This window comes from Lichtheimia ornata (genome assembly GCF_029851405.1).
Source record: "Lichtheimia ornata isolate CBS 291.66 chromosome Unknown scaffold00039, whole genome shotgun sequence".
In the NCBI taxonomy this organism is placed as follows: Eukaryota; Fungi; Mucoromycota; class Mucoromycetes; order Mucorales; family Lichtheimiaceae; genus Lichtheimia; species Lichtheimia ornata.
In genome coordinates, this window is record NW_026695359.1 from 242,310 (window position 1) to 259,934 (window position 17,625).

The window sequence follows — 17,625 nt, forward strand, 5'->3', positions numbered from 1 at the left end:
TTGCCACACAACCACCATAGACCACTCATCACATATCATCCCGGTCTCGCTCTTTGTTGATACGACCTTCATCAACGCTGAAAGGCTTATTTATATCTTAAGTACCTGTTGACCTTGAAATTCCACATTCACCATAGACACAGCTTAATCATCATCGCTCAAAGATGTGTGTACTTCAACAAGTATGTTTGGGATGGGCATACAAACCTTTCCTTTACCATGGATGAGTCCATTTATCAATTGCTGAGGCTACAGCTCCTTCGATATTCGATCTAGTATTCTAAGATGCTTGGCCATATATCAATTCAATGATCACGGCTTAGGACAACAATCCCCACGCCCACATCCATGTACATAAAAGCATCACCCCACATCTCTTTCGTCTATTTGATTGTATACCTCACCAAGAGCTTCATCGTTTGGCAAATGGCAATGATAGCTTTGGTTGTCCAAAGGAGGATACTCATGTAGCGTTGGTCTTTGTAATTATCTTTGTAATTCTCTATTGCGTTATTACTGGTGTTCATTGTTGTCTCTGTGTGATGTATAACATTATTCTCCTCTGATCCTTGTGCTATACGATTATCGTCATTTCAAGTTTGTATGAAATTATGAATCCCTTTAATATTTTGTGATCTTGCTATTATAATCGGAAGGATAAGGGGGCGGTGGGGGCTGATAAGTGGGTTGCTGCTGATAGTAGTAATCTTGTTGGGGGTACTGCTGGTACTGTGTGAAGCCGCTTTGCAGTGGAATAGGTTGAGGCGGGGTGTGTTCTATTGTTCGCCCGAATGCGCTGGCTGTGATAATTGCTGCAAAATAGACCTAACCCCAAAATGGCATGTTGATGCATTGCCCATGGTGATATAAGAATCTTCACTCTTACCTGTAAAGCGTTACCGACAAAGACAACAAACGCACCAAAGATCGTGAGATTGCGTACAGATGCATCACAATCCCCACGGTCTGTTCCCAATGGTCCGCTCCCTGGAAGATCATAGTACTCTGTATTGCCTGAGCTGACTTGACTCAGGTATTGATTGCAACTTGCCACTGTTTCGTCACGGAGAGCAAGTAGTGCGATCCATGCTGCGAACGTAATGCATAGTACAACAGCTGCCATGACCCAGTATGATATACAAAATACACGCAAAAGGCGTCTATTTTGCTGCAAGTCCAAAATATAAGGAATCGTTTGAGCAAACCTTCATTAGTGCACTAAACAACGCATGATCGGCTTACTTGCATGTTGCTGAATAGACCCAGGAGCGTGCAAAAGAAAAAGATGGCTGAGATGGCTACGCACAGATATAAAAATGGCAGAGCTACGTGCAGTTCACTCTGGAAGTAACCAGTGATCACTTTATGTTGTCGGCCGATAATAAGTCAGCGGTGGCAATGCTGGTGGGCGAAGTACGTATGCGTTTACCATTTCGTTTGACCAAGAGCCATATAAAGACGCCACCATAGACTACCTAGAGGTCTGGAAGTTAATGCTTGCTCATATGTTCAAGAGTCGGTTGCAATAAGGTAGTAATCTTACCAGTGATATCCCTGAAATCGTTGTGATAGCCGATCTTTAATAAAAAGTTTAAGGGATCAGTGGCAAGATAAGAGGTGAAAATGAGACATTATACCTAAGTGGCAAGCAGAAGCAGCAGTTACTGATATGTCGTCGCATCGCTCAGTCAAAAAAAGTAGAAAGAAAAAGAGAGAAAGGGAAAGAGAAGCAAATTTTCAGGGTAACCTCGTTTAGACTTGTTGCACAATTGGATGGATGTCGCATGTTCAATGTGCCAAGAAATTATAGCCCACGTGAACCTAATGCTAGGTATGTCGTCATTTTCTCCATGTCGGCATAATTTTAATAGAGACAAAGGGAAGCTCTTTTTTATTGATCATTATGTATAAGCTGTGTTATTGAAGTGGTCAGGCATGCTAGAATGCTAGTTGGTCATGGTGATGAGTCATCAACAACAGCTCATAACTCACCACTTAGGGTAATCTTGTTGAAGTTGACCGATGTATACGGTATCAGAACCACACGCATTACTGGAAATAGCTATTTCAATAGAGCTTATTGATGACGGTGTCAGCACGACCTTGTTGCTACGGCAACCAACCTTTTATTGCTTCGGCGCTTAAATACGCGTCCTTGAAATTATGTTCGTGTTCCATACGCGTCCCAAATCCAGGTTGCCTTTTTTTCTCGCACCCACACAATGTCACAGCAGCAGCATTTCGAGGAAGAAGATGAAGATTATGGACCATTGCCTATTTCTCAACTAGAGGTACTTGCAGCTAACGTGTAACATGTTTTAAAGAATCTGACCCTCGACAATCGAACTCTTAGCAAGGTGGCATTTCGGCAACTGATATCAAAAAGCTGCAAGAAGCAGGATATTACACAGTGGAAGCCATTGCATATGCACCGAAAAAGGCGCTTATTACTATCAAAGGCATTTCGGAAAACAAGGCAGAAAAGTTGTTAGGGGAAGGTAAGGAATCAATCATACGCTGACAAACTCATGAAACTTATGATGGTGGATGCGTGTATAGCTGCAAAAATGGTCAATCTCGGATTCACGACTGCTATGGACGTACACCAACGGCGACAAGAAATCGTTTCGATTACAACAGGATCCAAAGAATTAGACCGTGCACTTGGAGGTAAGGAGGAATGGCCCTTTGCTGCGGAAACGTTTCCCATTTGCTGAGTTGGTTCCCTACATAGGCGGTATTGAGACAGGCTCCATCACTGAGATCTTTGGTGAATTTCGAACGGGTAAAAGTCAGTTGTGTCACATGCTTGCAGTGACAGGGCAAGTGAGTATCTGCATATGAATTAGCGGATCAATCACTAAACATACGCTATCGTTGATTATTAAGCTCCCAGTAAGCATGGGCGGCGGTCAAGGCAAATGTTTGTATATCGACACAGAAAGCACCTTTCGTCCCAGCCGTGTCCTTTCTATTGCTCAACGGTAAGTGCCATGTTCGCTCTATACCCATGATATAGCTATTTATTGACTTGTACAATAGTTATGCTCTCAATGGAGAAGAAACATTGGACAACATTGCCTACGCACGTGCCTATAACACAGATCACCAAACCTCACTACTGATTCAAGCAGCGGCAATGATGGCGGAGACCCGGTTTGCAGTGTTGATTGTGGATAGCGCAATGGCTTTGTATCGAACAGACTATGCTGGGCGTAGTGAACTTGCAGCACGACAAACCCACCTTGCACAATTTTTACGACACTTACAGCGACTTGCGGATGAGTTTGGTGTGGCAGTGGTGATTACCAATCAGGTTGTGGCTCAAGTAGATGGTGCGCAAGGTATGTTTAATCCCGATCCAAAGAAGCCTGCAGGTGGAAACATTATAGCTCACGCTTCGTGTACAAGGTAAGATGCATTAATGAAGGCGTCATGGAAAAGACAAGGTTATCTAATTACTTTGTCGGTACGCAGATTATACCTGAAAAAAGGACGAGGCACCACACGCATATGTAAGATCTACGATTCACCTTCGCTGCCTGAAAATGAATGCCAATTTGCCATCTTGGAGGATGGTATCGCCGACGCTTTGGAATAAGAGACGTTCCTACTCCCGCTATTGATGATTACTTTTCTAAACTCCAAATTGCACCAAATTGTACACCCATATAATTAGTTGACAATTCCCTTCCTGCCACCATCACATTCTCATATATCATTTGACATGTTCTCCAATTTTCTTGTTTGCTTTTCAAAGAATTTATGGCCATCGTTCCATTGCTATCATAGCTGTTTGCATATCCTTAAAGAAATAAACGTTTCCACCGGAGTCACTGATTTCCACCACAGAGTCTGTATTGCTATTGTTTGTCGTTTGCCGAGGGACGAAACCAAATGCTTCAAGCTTTTCACGCAATGGAACCTTGACATCGACAAAGATCCATTGGACAGGATTTCCTGTATATGCATGAATGCTTGCTCGAAGACCTACGAGTGTTTGCAAGGCTGTTGAATCCATCCCCTGTACGGCGCACATATCCATTATTATCGCACGGAGAGTTATCTGACGCCGTTGGGATGATAAGAGGCTGCGACATTCATTCCACGCTTGACGGGCTTGGATCTGCTCCTGATCATTGTCGTTGAAAGGGGCAGGACACGTTTGTGTTTTAACAGCTTGGAGGATAGCTTCAGACACATGACTAGCATTGGGATATAGAATTGATTGTCCAGGACGAAATACGAGTACATCTTCAGGACAATTGGGTAGATATTGGTGGTTGTCGTTGCTGGAAGATGTAACATTATTCGTCACCTCCGGTCGTGCAATATCAAGAAGGAGTGAAGCAAGTGCAAGTCCCACAGCAGCATAAATGCCTGTTTCGACGTCTGTAATAAAAGCAACACCTACAGCTACCACCCATATCCAGAAATCAATAGCGCGTGCTTTCCAGAGTTCTTTGAGATAAGCTGGTGATGATACCAAGTCTGATACAGCGTGAATGACAATGGCAGCAAGTACAGCATCGGGGATATAGTAAAATGCTGGAGTCAATACAAACAACGCCAGTATGAGCATAAAGCCACTAAATGCAGCAGCTAATGGCGTCCGTGCACCTGAGCGATTCATAATAGCTGTGCGGCTGAATGCACCTGTACAAGGATATCCCCTTTTGCATTTCACGTTATACACCAATAATCATTGCCAATTCTCTCATCGGTATTCTATCTTACCCAAAGAACGCGCTTGCGATATTACACATGCCAATCGACACTATTTCTTGACTTGGCTCCACCGTATAATTGGACAAGCGGCCAAATGTTTTGGCGACGGAGACGTGTTCCATAATCAGCATCATAATCATGGGCGGTATTACGTGTATGGTCTCACGGATGACGTGTGTATTTAAATGTGGTACACCAAGTGCATCAAATCCGGAAGGCACTGTTTTAATCACTCGGATTGGCTCATCCGCTGAAGCATGGTGTATCGCGTATGAGAGTACTGTACCAATCGCCACCACTAATCCTGCTCGCATGATTCCCAGATAATAAAAGATACGTTTTGATGCCTTTCGCGCTGTTGATGCTGTATATTGCACGCATAATATCTTGACAGTATATAATGTGATTAGACTTAAGAGGCCAAACACAATATCAGGGCAAGTGGATGAAAGGTGAGTAACAAAATCGGATAAGACTTGAAATGGCGGTTGGTGTGTGTCGACCATATCGCTTGTTCCATTGAGTGCCGGCAGTTGCGACAGAGCAATAGTAATAGCAGATCCGGTCATGTATCCACCTACAGCTGGGCCAGGTATGAAATCCACAAGGATTCCTAGGCGCATCAATCCAATTACCAATGTAATACAACCAGCCATCAATGCAAGTGTAGCACCCACTTGATCAGCCGAGATGGTTGGGTGTTTCTTCATTACCTCGCTAATAGTCTGACCTACTAGCAATGAAACAGTGGCTACGACAAGATCTGGATATGAGTAATGCCGAAAAGGGGTGAAAAATCTGTAGCTTACTGATCGGTCCCACGCTGATATCCTTGGACGTGCCAAACAAACAATATAACGTAGTACCCACAAATGATGTGCTAATTTTCCAGTGAGTCATTTTTCTACGTATACCAATAATTGGCTACATCATCACTCACTAAAGGCCATATTGTGGATCCAAGTTAGCCAAACGCGCATATGCCATGGCTTGTGGCACAGTAATGACGCCCACTGTCATCCCTGCAATCAAGTCTTGGCAAAACCACTATACGCATAAGTTTCATTGGAATGAGCTATTTCGATAATGAATCATGCTGACAATAAACTTACAGACACGTTGTACCGTTTAATCCATTGAAATAGCGGGAAAATGCGCAAGAGGTAGGAGCGTAGATAGCGGATGATACTGAGCTTATCGAACGATGACGCTGCCGTTGTTGTGGGTTGTGATGGTGTGGATTCAAGTGCAGCGTAGTTTTCTACTATGGGGTAGTCTAATCTCTTCATAGCAGCCTCAAAATGGTGCACACAGAGAGGCAGGTAATAAGTAAAAGGATATAAAAGTGGAAGAGATGGATGGGTATAATATAACTGTTTTGGACATCCAGTCATAGTGCGCGTGTGTACTAGAAACACTCCTGCACCCACCCCCTTACTTGCAGGCTTTCCACATTTCTATCTTTGTCCTATACGCATGTCACCGCACACCACCATCAATCCTACACATATTCATGAGACATTGCTTGAAGGTGTACTTTATTGTGACAATGATGGTCAATAATCAATGATAGATGATGTTCAAGTCGCTCCGCAAGCGTGTATCCACTACTATGGCTCGACAACAAATAGTGATGCATGGTGAGCTTGGGTAGTAAAACTTCGCCTCTTGGCTCATGCGCAAGCCTATTTTTTTCCCTCTCAGACTCATGTGCTCGGAAAGACGGTTGCTTTGATATCATTCAAAAATGGATTTCGACTTCGACGACGATGTCTTTGTTAGCAAGGAAAAAAGAACGATCCCTGAACAAGAACCTTACACAGCCAAGGAGGAAGTTGATGGGGTACTTTGTCGATCTTTAGTCATTGGGAAGAACAGTGGTTATTGACATGCTGCTAGTGGTTTCATAATTTTGACAGCTATGAAGATCTCATGATGCAGCGACATGGACCCAACCAGCTTAAGAGCGCCATTGAACACGACTATATGTATAAACGCTATGAAAGGGCATTGGACGGTGCGCTCAAGTATATCGAACTTGCCAATACAGAAGACTGCAAAGTGAGCTCGACCCGAGAAATGAGCGAGATCGCTATTCACTGTGCTCTCCACCTCAATCGCATCGATCTCGCTGAGCAACTCACGGATACGAAACAGGTCTGCTGAGACTCGTGTGCATGTGTGAATGAATGTAAAGCTCACATCTATATGCCATGTATAGGTATCCATGGAGACTGGTAGCATTTTCTTGGAAGCCCGCGTATACGCTGCTTGCCCCCACCGCCAAGATGATGCAGTATCAGCAATTGTACGATACCAAAAGCTACGCAAACAGGATTATCAGGCATGGCGTCTCTTGGCTACCATTATGCGCTGCAATGACGACCAAAGTATGAGGAACCATATCGCCAAGCTCGCCATTGAACGTGCCATTAGGATCATGACTTCTAGTCGCTGGGCCATGAATGTTCCTGTTGTCAAGAAACGCTATGAACATGAATTATCCATCCTTCAATCTATTCTACACGACATCCCAGGTGGTGATGCTAGTAAATTCCTTGCATGGATGATGGAGGAACCTCTCACTGATGAACGCATGGTCCAGGCTGGCCTTACCATGTTCAAGCCCGATGATATAGACTTTATTTTTAGACAAGCAGCAAAGTATAGTGATCAAGAAAACGAAGAAGATAAAGAGCGTAACCCACGTGAGCTTTAAACTTGAAATTGTTGAGGAAAACAAGAAGTTTACACTAGTTGTATAACACGTGTTCTTTTCTTTAATTCGCAAAACCAATAACCATCACCATTATCCAAAGATACATATAAAGATAATTCAATATTGATCAAGCAACATGAGCTGTTGCCCATGTTCGAGTATGAACACCAATCATTCATTCTTGGGCTTGCTCGTTGTTATCCTTGGGAGCTTCAGCCGATTTGTCTTGCTTGTCACCATCTATGGACAATATGTCAGTGTTACGTTTTATAGTATTGAGTTGATGTTGCTTACCTTCTTGCAGATCGGAGGTCCAAAGCGTCAAGTTGTCACGGAGCAATTGCATGATCAAGGTCGAATCCTTGTAGGACTCTTCGCTCAATGTATCGAGTTCTGCAATGGCATCATCGAAAGCTTGCTTAGCAAGGTGGCATGCGCGATCAGGCGAATTTAAGATTTCATAGTAGAAGACGGAGAAGTTAAGAGCCAAACCCAAACGGATGGGATGCGTAGTTGCCAACTCCACTTGTGCAATGTCGGTAGCTGACTTGTAGGCTTCGTGAGCTTCGGATGCGGCAGTCTTACGATCTTCGCTGGTAGCGTACTCGGCAACATAACGATGATAATCACCCTTCCTATAAACCAATAGTAAGTCATATGATCTCTTTCATTATAGAGCGACTTACATCTTGTAATAAAAGACCTTGGCTTCACCATCAGAAGCAGCAGGGATGAGACAATCCTTGAGCAATTGAAGAATGTCATTGCACACATCATAGAGTTCACTCTCAATCTTTTTCCGGTATTCCTTGATCTTGTTGACTTGAGCCTCGTGGCCCTTGCTCTCTTCCTTTTGCTCAATCGACGATACAATTCGCCAGGATGCACGGCGGGCACCAATCACATTCTTGTATGCGACACTCAACAGATTGCGTTCTTCCACAGAAAGATCGGGGCTCATCTGCTTAAACACGTGTTGCATGAGTATGGAAACGATCCACGCATACATACGCGTCCCACCACTACGCTCTCTGACGACTATTTCCTATTATCCACATAATTACCTTGGCAACTTCCTTCATGTATGTCACCATTTCTAAACAACGCCAAAACGATCATTAGCTTATGTTCAAGAAACGAGTAACAGCGTGTGAAGTATATACGTACCATCATAGCGTTCGGCCTGCTCGGCAATCTTGGCCATATAAACCTACATTTATAGATGTTTTAATATGTTTACAAGCTTCTAAAATCCAAAAGACAAGGAGTATGGAAGTAACAAGCGAAAGCACTTGCTCTCATCTTGTCTCGAGCGTTGCAATTTGGCGCTACCTTATCTTCGCGTTCCTAGATAGAAGGCATATTTAGTTATTCAAGGTGCTAATAAAGCGTGTACGAGATTGACGTTAACGGATGACAGCTTACAGTTGACATTGTGAGTATGAGTGATTAACGTTGAAAGAAAGAATGCGTAGACGTCAGCTACTCAGCGGGCTTGATGTGAGACGCGTCTTACGATACTCAGCGACCAATAACAAAGAAGTTCATGTGTGCTGGGATTCTGATACACAGCAGCGCCTAAAGTTTGAGTCAACCGCTTTTGGAATGTCATCCTTTACTGTATCGCTATTTGCACCATGTTTTATTCATTCATATGGCGTATCATGTTGTCAATGTTAGGTGGTTTTAATTTTTAAAACCATTGATGCTTACAGTACTCGAATACGCAGGCGTGCCAGCATCAAGCGCTAGCGACCCGGTTGCTCGTTTCGCTCGTAATATTGGAAATCACTATCTTTGAAGTAATACTTACATCCTATGTGTGTAAGTTATGTTCATGTGCATTGTATTGGTTGACTGCTGTGTCTTTAAAAGAATATTTCAGGAATGGTTAGCGGCATGGTGCTTGTTGTTGGGAAGGATCTAATAGTGGGTATTTGGAAAGTGCCTTTCATTAATGACACCGTTACTGCTATTTCCCAATTCTTAGATACGTCGTGCACGATGCGTGATATGAACCTTTTCCATTTCACTTGATGATTGTTGGGGGGTTTCCAGCTTTCCATCAAAATCGCACAAGACATCACGTGCTACTACTGCTCTCTCTTGCATGAATGACAAACGTCCCCGCTATCATGTTACCTTGGATTTTCATATTCGGCTCATTTTACATAGAAAAAGACTAACACCGTATCCCAACAAGAATGAGCTCATTCGCACTTGAAGTGAACAACTTATAACTTCCATGTCGGCTCGTCCCCGACATACAATACTTTCACCTCTCATGATGCAAAAGCGTGTAGGCTGTAGCTAGCTACTACATTCTTGCACTTGATTTTCTCGGAAGGCACATTTTGACCAAAGCTATGTAGTATGTAAATCTTGGTATGCATATGAGAATTCGTTTCGTAAGATGGGTAGCACTGGTTAAAAGTTATTACCTCTAAGGAGGAGTTCCGAGGATAAAGAGTTCAAAGAGGGTGTGACAAGGTCCTTGTAAATCTGGATTTCCCACTGATGCGGGGAAAACATGTTGACAAAATCTACGAATGAAACGCGGATCATCCGGTATAAAACTAGGAGGGTCTCTTTTTGCTTTTCTTCCCAGTCTCACACGCTTTGCTCTGCGACAAATCCCCCCACTCTATCAATAATGTCTCAATCTGAAAGTGGACAAGTTCATATGTAAGATAAACCTCGTTCATGTGCAACAACCGAGAAACTTGCTATTCAAGCTCCAACATCTCGATGCTTAGACACAAGCTCGTTACCCCTCGCGACCGCGAAGTGGAAGAAGCCGGTGCCGTCATGAACAGATACAGCCGAATGATTACGCAGCGTCCTACAGCTGGTGCTGGTCAAGCACAATGTAAGCAATCAATGTGATAGTGTGAAAGTCGAGTGACACCCATTCAATTTCATGTATGGAATGTATGATATGCTAGTGTATGCAACGGGGCTGAAGGAAGAAGACATGAGCAAGGCACAAGTGGGTATCACCAGCTTGTGAGTAATCATCCATCCATCTTTTCTTAATCGCTGAGTTCTAAATTTTTGGAAATAGCGGATATGATGGCAATCCATGCAACATGCATATCAATGATCTAGCAGCCAAAGTCAAGGAAGGTGTTTGGAGAGCTGGTCTTGTGGGTTCAATTTTTAACACCATTGGCGTAAGCGATGCTATGCCCATGGGTAGTGCTGGTATGTCGTTTTCTTTACCAAGCCGTGATATCATTGCCGATTCGATCGAGACCGTCATGAGTGCTTTATGGTATGATGCCAATGTTTCAATTCCTGGCTGCGACAAAAACATGCCTGGTTGCATGATGGCTATTTCTCGCCTCAATCGACCTGCTATTGTGGTATATGGTGGTACCATGAAACGCGGCAAGGGCACATTGGGCGCTTGTGCAAATCGTGACTTGGATATCGGTAATGCTCTTGAGTGCAATGGTGAATTTATTAGCGGCAAGATCAACGAGGAGGAGCGTAAGGACATTATCAGACATGCATGCCCTGGCGCTGGTGCATGTGGAGGAATGTAAGTACAGATGAAGCCTTGTCAACCAATCATAAAGGGTGGGAATTGACATGTTGAAACATTGCTGGATGGATTACAGGTTCACAGCCAATACCAGTAAGTCATGGATTAAATAGGCATTGCTGCCTGTGTATTATAAAACGTAGCATCCATTAACACGAGCTTGAATAGTGTCAAGTGCTATCGAAGCATTGGGAATGTCGTTGCCCTATAGTTCATCCGTTCCAGCTGAAGATCCCGCCAAAATTCAGGAATGTCTACGTGTTGGTCCTGCTATCCGCAACCTTATTCAAAAGAATATTCGACCCAAGGATATCTTGACTCCAAAGGCCTTTGAAAATGCATTGACTGTGATTATGGTGCTTGGTGGATCCACGAATGCTGTGCTCCATATGCTAGCTATGGCCAAGGCTGCCGACGTCCCTTTGACTATTGACGACATTCAAGCCATCTCCAGCAAAACACCTTTCTTGGCTAATTTGCGACCAAGGTAAGTAAATCATATCGATCGACACATCACACAGCATGGTGAATTGATGTTGTGGATCATAGTGGCAAATACATTATGGAGGATCTACATGATATGGGAGGTACACCTGCTGTACTGAAATACCTTTGGGAGAATGGTTTGATCCATGGTGACTGTATGACAGTTACCGGCAAGACCATGGCAGAGAATTTGGCTGAAGTTGATGGATTGAAGGAGGGTCAAGATATTTTGCGTCCATTGTCGGATCCAATTAAACCAACAGGCCATTTGACTATTCTACGTGGTAATCTTGCGCCGGAGGCAAGTATACTTTTTGATGTGATGAGCCATATACAGGAAGTCCTCACAACGTGTGCATATGGATATAGGGTGCTGTTGCCAAAATTACTGGCAAAGAAGGTCTGTCCTTTACTGGTATAGCACGTGTCTTTGATGAGGAAGATGAGATTTTCCGAGCTTTAGAAGAAAACAGAATTCCAAAGGGTTCCGTAGTCGTGGTGCGCTACCAGGGTCCAAAGGGTGGTCCCGGAATGCCAGAGGTAAAGCCAAACTTGGAATGCATTGTAGTACAAAGTTCGCACTAACTCATACCGATTTTCGTGTAGATGTGTAGGTTTCGTGGGAGAGAGAAAAAGACATAATGGCAAACTCACGCTTACATTTTTCTACCAAAAGTGAAACCCACAGCAGCCATTATGGGTGCAGGATTAGGCAAAGACGTTGCATTGATTACCGATGGACGATTTTCAGGTGCATCTCATGTAAGTCAAAAAAGCACCATAGCTTGCACAAAGCAAATGATTTAATGCAACTTGCCATGTTGTAGGGCTTTATCATTGGTCACATCTGCCCTGAAGCCCAAGTTGGTGGTCCGATCGCTCTGGTTCAAGATGGTGACGAAATAACCATTGACGCTACAACCCGCGATATCAAGGTCAATGTATCAGATGAAGAGTTGGCTCAGCGAAAGAAAGCTTGGAAGCCTAAACCACCAAAGTATACCAAGGGTGCCTTAGCACGCTACGCCATGACCGTCAAGAGCGCCAGCGAAGGTGCCGTTACGGACGAATGGTAGTAAATAATGAAACCATCATTCCATTGCATATTCGCACGGCTGCACCTCAATGATCCTATGTCAAATGTGTATGTAATAATAAATGGCTGAATTCATATGATTTCATCATGATAACGCTTAATGAGAGAAGTGTACATTCTGCATATGTATTTGGACATTGTAGATCAAAGTTTGATCAACACGTCATTGCAGGCCTGGGCACATAACAAAACCCCGACCACAGGTTGTACTGGTATATGGAAACCAAGAGAATGGTCATACAAACATAACGCAAGCAAAGACGACACTTGTTGTCGTCAAGTACATTTGCCACAGTAACCTGTGCATGTGTAGGCTCATATTTTAGTCATCTATCTGTAATGAATAAAGCAGATGCTGGAGTGATAAATTCCGATTGGCCCGAGAGACAAGCTGGGAACACCGGGAAATATTGGGGAAAGATTACTGGATTTGGCTTAAACAATCGATAATCCGATTCATGAGTTTATTTCGATGATACAAGCAAAAGCGATTAGCTATGCAAGATGGAGTGTATGTATCAAGGGCAATATGTGGGTTGGTGGATGCATTGTGTATGTGTGGTTGCGGTTGTGTAGTGGGCATGTTTGCTGGATAAAGAGATTTACAACATCTCCTTGAGCATGGCTTCAAGCTTGCGACCATCCTTAGCAAAGTTGCGGATACCTTCAGACAACTTCTCGGTAGCCATGGCATCCTCATTCATATCCCAGCGGAAGGCCTTTTCGTTTGTGAAGTAGGCAACCTTGGGAATCTCCTGAGCCTTGGCCTTCTCAACAGAGAGCTTGGCAGAGATCTGCTTAGTATCCTTTTGCAATTCACCCAAGAGAGCAGGAGAGATAGTCAAAAAGTCGCAGCCTGCCAACTCTTCAATCTCACCAGTGTTGCGGAAAGAGGCACCCATGACAATAGTGTTATAGCCGTATTGCTTGTAGTAGTTGTAGATCTTGGAGACGGAAAGAACACCAGGGTCGTTGTGGCTCTCATAGGTCTGACCAGTGGACTTTTTGTACCAATCCAAGATACGGCCAACAAAAGGCGAGATGAGAGTGACACCAGCTTCGGCACAAGCAACAGCTTGAGGGAAACCAAACAAGAGAGTCAAGTTGCAGTGAATGCCATGCTCCTTTTCCAAGATCTATTTCATCGCGTATATGATATTGATAAGCAACCTACACACATCTACATTTATCGCAGCACACGGTTGTCCAACTTACAGAAGCAGCCTGGATACCTTCCCAGGTAGAAGCAATCTTGATCAAAACACGCTCCTTGTTAATACCTTCCTCCTCATACAACTTGATCAAACGAATAGCCTTGGCAACGTTGGCATCACGGTCGAAAGAAAGACGGGCATCAACCTCGGTGGAGACACGACCAGGAACAATCTTAAGGATCTCCTTGCCAAAGTTGACCAAAAGCTTATCCACAGCCCATTCGAGTTGCTCTTCAGGGTTGCTACAGGTACATTTATTGTCAGCATGTCGCGTCTACGGGATAATGCAAACCCCGGACCTCGGGGTTGGGGTTTTGCGGGAAATAACCATGCTCGTATTTACCTGCCCTTCTTCTTGCCATACTCGATAGCATCCTTAATCAAGCCAGCGTATTGGGGCTTTTGGGAAGCTGCAAGAATCAAAGAGGGGTTGGTGGTAGCATCCTGAGGCTTGTATTGGGCGATAGCTGTAGACAACACGAAAAAGGACCGCGATTAACAACAGGAACAATTTTAAGGGTCACGCAAACATGTATAGAAGCTTACTCTCAAAGTCGCCAGAATCGGCAACGATGGTGGTGTATTGCTTGATTTGTTCGAGAACAGAAGCCATGGTAAAGTGAAAAATGAAAACGGGAAAGAGATTGGGGAAAAAGGCGAGAGCATGGTTCCACTGCCTTTATGTGTGCTGATCTCGAAAATCAGGGAGCTGGGATTGGCTACAGTACGGTGACGTTTTTGTGTTCCCGAACGCCAAGTAGTGTGGTTGATGTTTACAGATAACAGGACGACAATACAACAATCACGCATGAGTACATGGTTTCACAAGAGTTTGACATAGCCACTATGTAATCCGTAGACATCGCGAACCATTCACTTATGAATTATAGTCCGTATTTTCGATTCTTCCATTTAATATCGATACAATGATGGCTATCTTCGTTTTCACTGGTTGTTACTAATCTTCATGTCATATGTCCCATTTTACTTTTTCTCTCCGCCCCTTCATGCTGCGATGATGCCGCTTTCGTAACATTTGCAATTAAAGCTATAAGTAGCGACATGGATGAATCAGCACACCTCCTTCGCACTATTACTAGCTTGAACATGGATTCAAATTACATTGGCTACAGCTTGGTTTTGATTGGCCTTGTGAGCCTAAAACATTTGACATGGACTTGCTTTCAAATATTGTTGACACCAGTGTAAGCGACGCAATTGGTTCAAACATCACCTACTCAAAGGTATGCTGCGTCTACGTGGACGAAGTATCAATCTCAAGATACATTGCTGCTACCATCATTGTGTTTATGAAGGATCATGCATATAACCGCGACATTGTATGCTATTAGCCAGATGAGCTGGATCATATCTTACGACGCATATATTGATGGGCAATAGATAACGAGAAACGAGTGCAAATGAAACTGCCAAAGGAGCTGTAGGTGCCCATCTGATAAGCAAATCTTATGGTGACAGCAGCATACCCTATTTCAGTCGCCTCAATGTGATGTTCTCCTGCTTGATAGCAGATAAGTATTTGAGATCTCTTTTTATTGTTAATGTCCATCCTAGACAGACTTTTGCATGAAACTAAGAGGGATCATGGAAGTGGATGACTCTAAATGCTATTGAGGCATGAATGGGCAACAATGTTGTGTGTGAATTAAGCATACTAGTGAATCCTGCAATTGGCCAATAGCAAAGAGCTGTCGAGCTGTCCTACGCTAAAACCAGCGGTGGGTGCTTTTTTCTTTTGTTGCTTCGATCGTACAGTAAATACTAAGAATGGAGCCTTCAACCGTCGAGAAAATGAAAATGGGCGCCATGATGGGTGGCACTGTAGGCCTTTGTGTTGGCTTTGTCTTTGGCACCATCAACTTGATTCGGTAACTTCCACTATGCAACATTTCGTACACTGCAATTTACCACACGCGCTCACCTTTATTCGCGTCTGGTCATTCACTTGTAGTTTCGGCAGTGGTACCAAAGGACCTATCAACATGTTAAGCCAGTACATGATTGGATCGGCAGCCTCTTTTGGTTTCTTCATGTGTAAGTACATTATAGGATGAACAAGGATATCAGCAGCTTACATATGGTGGTATACAGCTATAGGCTCGGTTATTCGTTCCGAGGGCAGGCTTCCCGCGGGCGCAACTCCTTTGCAATGGAATCAGAAACCACTTCCCATCCGTATCAATAAGCCAAATGAGGATTAAAGATATGTACAAACTTGGTTTATTTCAATGAAAAGCAATATAAGCTGCAAATGATGTGATGATTGTGATACAAGGATGATATTTTAGCAATATGGAGGGTCTTTACTACTTTTTAGCATCGAACATTTCACGTAAAAAGGACATTCGGTTTGTTTCCGCCTGATCCTGCATTTCCACCATATGTCGTAGCATAGCAGCCATTTCCTTTTGCATATCCATCCAACTTTGATATAATTCTGCCCATTCCTGTTGTCGAGATCGTTGAGCTTCCACCCAGTCCTTCATCCACGTTTCTTGCTTTTTAAATTCATTGGACAGCTGTTCCTCGTATTTACACAGATTCTCAGAGATATGGTGTCGCTCTTGTTCAACCACGTCTTTGATTCGTTCTACCATATGTACATGGCCGTCCAGCGTATCCTCAATACGTCGTTGATTGGATTCCAACATCTTCGCTACCGATTTCTGTTGTTGTTCGCAATTGTCGTTGGCAACATCTCTCTGTGTGACAAGAATTGACTTGATGCTATTCAGAATGTCCTTTTGCAAAAAGATCCACATTATTAGTAACGCGCTCTCATGAATTTTACACACACATTCTTACCCTAGACTCCTTGCAAAGCTTCGTTAACGAGTCATCATCCTCCATTTTTCCCTGTCCAAGATCCACGCGGCGCCGTTTGGCAGATGATGTTGTCCTTTTGCTAGCAAATGAAGCGTTTTTCCCTGGTCGACATCCTGCCAGCAAGTACTATTTCCACACCCAGTTAATGTATGATCTACTTTATGATTACTCTGTGACGTACCGCATCGTAAGCTTTCTCCATGAGTGATTTGATATTGCTGTATTCGCCATAAATGCTGATAAACATGGGATTGCTGCTGCTATTCAATAATCCATAATGCGCCTCCATAAGTACCCTGAACCGCTGCTTCGCATGATGTCCAAAATAAAAGTTGTATAGACCAGTTGCATTCTCGGGTAGCTTTTTCATAGTCTCATCACAGCGGGTCGCTACGAGTTGCCATTTTTCTGCACGTTCTTTGGGAGTAGGCGCTTCGAAAGGTCGTAGAAGCAGAGTCTGTTGTAGCAGGTATTCGTCGCGTTGAGGGAAAGAGCGATAATGAAATCGTTTGCGTTCGACTCTCGACCAGATCTCCACCTCCTCTTCTGTAATTTCAGGGAACTCTTCGTCGCTCGTGTAATAGTCGTTTTCCTGTTCGTCTTGTCGACTGTGTCTTTGAGCAGGTGGCAGCGTTTGAGATGTGAAATGAGGAACATTGCCAAGGTCATTCACTTCATTGGGGCGACTCTCGTTCGAGGAGACAGTCGTGCTGAGATCCGATGCGTTGGGGATGCCATGCGATTCGACACTGCGAGCTGCGTTACTCATACTGTTCCACGAGAAAGAAAAGAGGCTGGTTAAACAAAGAGAGAGAAAGAGAGAGAGAGAGAGAGAGAGAGAGAGAGAGGGAGATGCTCCGCTCAAGAAATCAAGATTGAACAAGTACAATAAACCATACGACCATCATTAAATTGTGACATAGCAAAAGGAAGCTGAGAGAGGCAGGTGGTGTTGATGATGTTCTTACATCCGAAATGTCAAGACTTT

General features: G+C 43.7%; 9 protein-coding genes across 9 annotated transcripts; 4 read left to right on the forward strand and 5 right to left on the reverse strand.

Moving 5' to 3' along the window:
• Nucleotides 1-621: 621 nt before the first annotated feature.
• Nucleotides 622-1,123, reverse strand: O0I10_007850 (uncharacterized protein; the record flags this gene model as incomplete). The annotated part of the gene is made up of 2 exons (XM_058487862.1): nt 622-825; nt 887-1,123. The coding sequence occupies 2 exons, from the start codon at nt 1,121-1,123 to the stop codon at nt 622-624; spliced, it is 441 nt and encodes a 146-aa protein (XP_058341440.1).
• A 1,099-nt stretch (nt 1,124-2,222) lies between these two features.
• Nucleotides 2,223-3,601, forward strand: O0I10_007851 (DNA repair protein RAD51; the record flags this gene model as incomplete). The annotated part of the gene is made up of 7 exons (XM_058487863.1): nt 2,223-2,291; nt 2,354-2,498; nt 2,560-2,670; nt 2,735-2,826; nt 2,890-2,984; nt 3,043-3,411; nt 3,478-3,601. 7 exons carry the CDS (start codon nt 2,223-2,225, stop codon nt 3,599-3,601), a joined length of 1,005 nt encoding a protein of 334 aa, XP_058341441.1.
• A 162-nt stretch (nt 3,602-3,763) lies between these two features.
• On the reverse strand, nt 3,764-6,017 carry O0I10_007852 (uncharacterized protein; the record flags this gene model as incomplete). Its single annotated transcript, XM_058487864.1, has 5 exons — nt 3,764-4,673; nt 4,738-5,479; nt 5,538-5,608; nt 5,669-5,775; nt 5,841-6,017. 5 exons carry the CDS (start codon nt 6,015-6,017, stop codon nt 3,764-3,766), a joined length of 2,007 nt encoding a protein of 668 aa, XP_058341442.1.
• Nucleotides 6,018-6,475: 458 nt separating this feature from the next.
• O0I10_007853 (uncharacterized protein) lies at nt 6,476-7,447 on the forward strand (the record flags this gene model as incomplete). Its single annotated transcript, XM_058487865.1, has 3 exons — nt 6,476-6,571; nt 6,628-6,885; nt 6,950-7,447. The coding sequence occupies 3 exons, from the start codon at nt 6,476-6,478 to the stop codon at nt 7,445-7,447; spliced, it is 852 nt and encodes a 283-aa protein (XP_058341443.1).
• A 175-nt stretch (nt 7,448-7,622) lies between these two features.
• O0I10_007854 (14-3-3 family protein epsilon) lies at nt 7,623-8,881 on the reverse strand (the record flags this gene model as incomplete). Its single annotated transcript, XM_058487866.1, has 7 exons — nt 7,623-7,687; nt 7,742-8,082; nt 8,134-8,408; nt 8,512-8,543; nt 8,615-8,657; nt 8,780-8,794; nt 8,873-8,881. 7 exons carry the CDS (start codon nt 8,879-8,881, stop codon nt 7,623-7,625), a joined length of 780 nt encoding a protein of 259 aa, XP_058341444.1.
• Nucleotides 8,882-10,100: 1,219 nt separating this feature from the next.
• On the forward strand, nt 10,101-12,556 carry O0I10_007855 (dihydroxy-acid dehydratase; the record flags this gene model as incomplete). The annotated part of the gene is made up of 11 exons (XM_058487867.1): nt 10,101-10,132; nt 10,204-10,316; nt 10,393-10,453; nt 10,512-10,991; nt 11,071-11,087; nt 11,163-11,481; nt 11,544-11,781; nt 11,850-12,020; nt 12,087-12,099; nt 12,157-12,242; nt 12,308-12,556. The coding sequence occupies 11 exons, from the start codon at nt 10,101-10,103 to the stop codon at nt 12,554-12,556; spliced, it is 1,779 nt and encodes a 592-aa protein (XP_058341445.1).
• A 622-nt stretch (nt 12,557-13,178) lies between these two features.
• Nucleotides 13,179-14,403, reverse strand: O0I10_007856 (transaldolase; the record flags this gene model as incomplete). Its single annotated transcript, XM_058487868.1, has 4 exons — nt 13,179-13,712; nt 13,792-14,032; nt 14,134-14,257; nt 14,337-14,403. 4 exons carry the CDS (start codon nt 14,401-14,403, stop codon nt 13,179-13,181), a joined length of 966 nt encoding a protein of 321 aa, XP_058341446.1.
• A 1,175-nt stretch (nt 14,404-15,578) lies between these two features.
• On the forward strand, nt 15,579-16,012 carry O0I10_007857 (uncharacterized protein; the record flags this gene model as incomplete). The annotated part of the gene is made up of 3 exons (XM_058487869.1): nt 15,579-15,679; nt 15,763-15,845; nt 15,903-16,012. The coding sequence occupies 3 exons, from the start codon at nt 15,579-15,581 to the stop codon at nt 16,010-16,012; spliced, it is 294 nt and encodes a 97-aa protein (XP_058341447.1).
• Nucleotides 16,013-16,117: 105 nt separating this feature from the next.
• On the reverse strand, nt 16,118-17,406 carry O0I10_007858 (uncharacterized protein; the record flags this gene model as incomplete). Its single annotated transcript, XM_058487870.1, has 3 exons — nt 16,118-16,552; nt 16,617-16,763; nt 16,819-17,406. The coding sequence occupies 3 exons, from the start codon at nt 17,404-17,406 to the stop codon at nt 16,118-16,120; spliced, it is 1,170 nt and encodes a 389-aa protein (XP_058341448.1).
• Between the last annotated feature and the right edge of the window lie 219 nt (nt 17,407-17,625).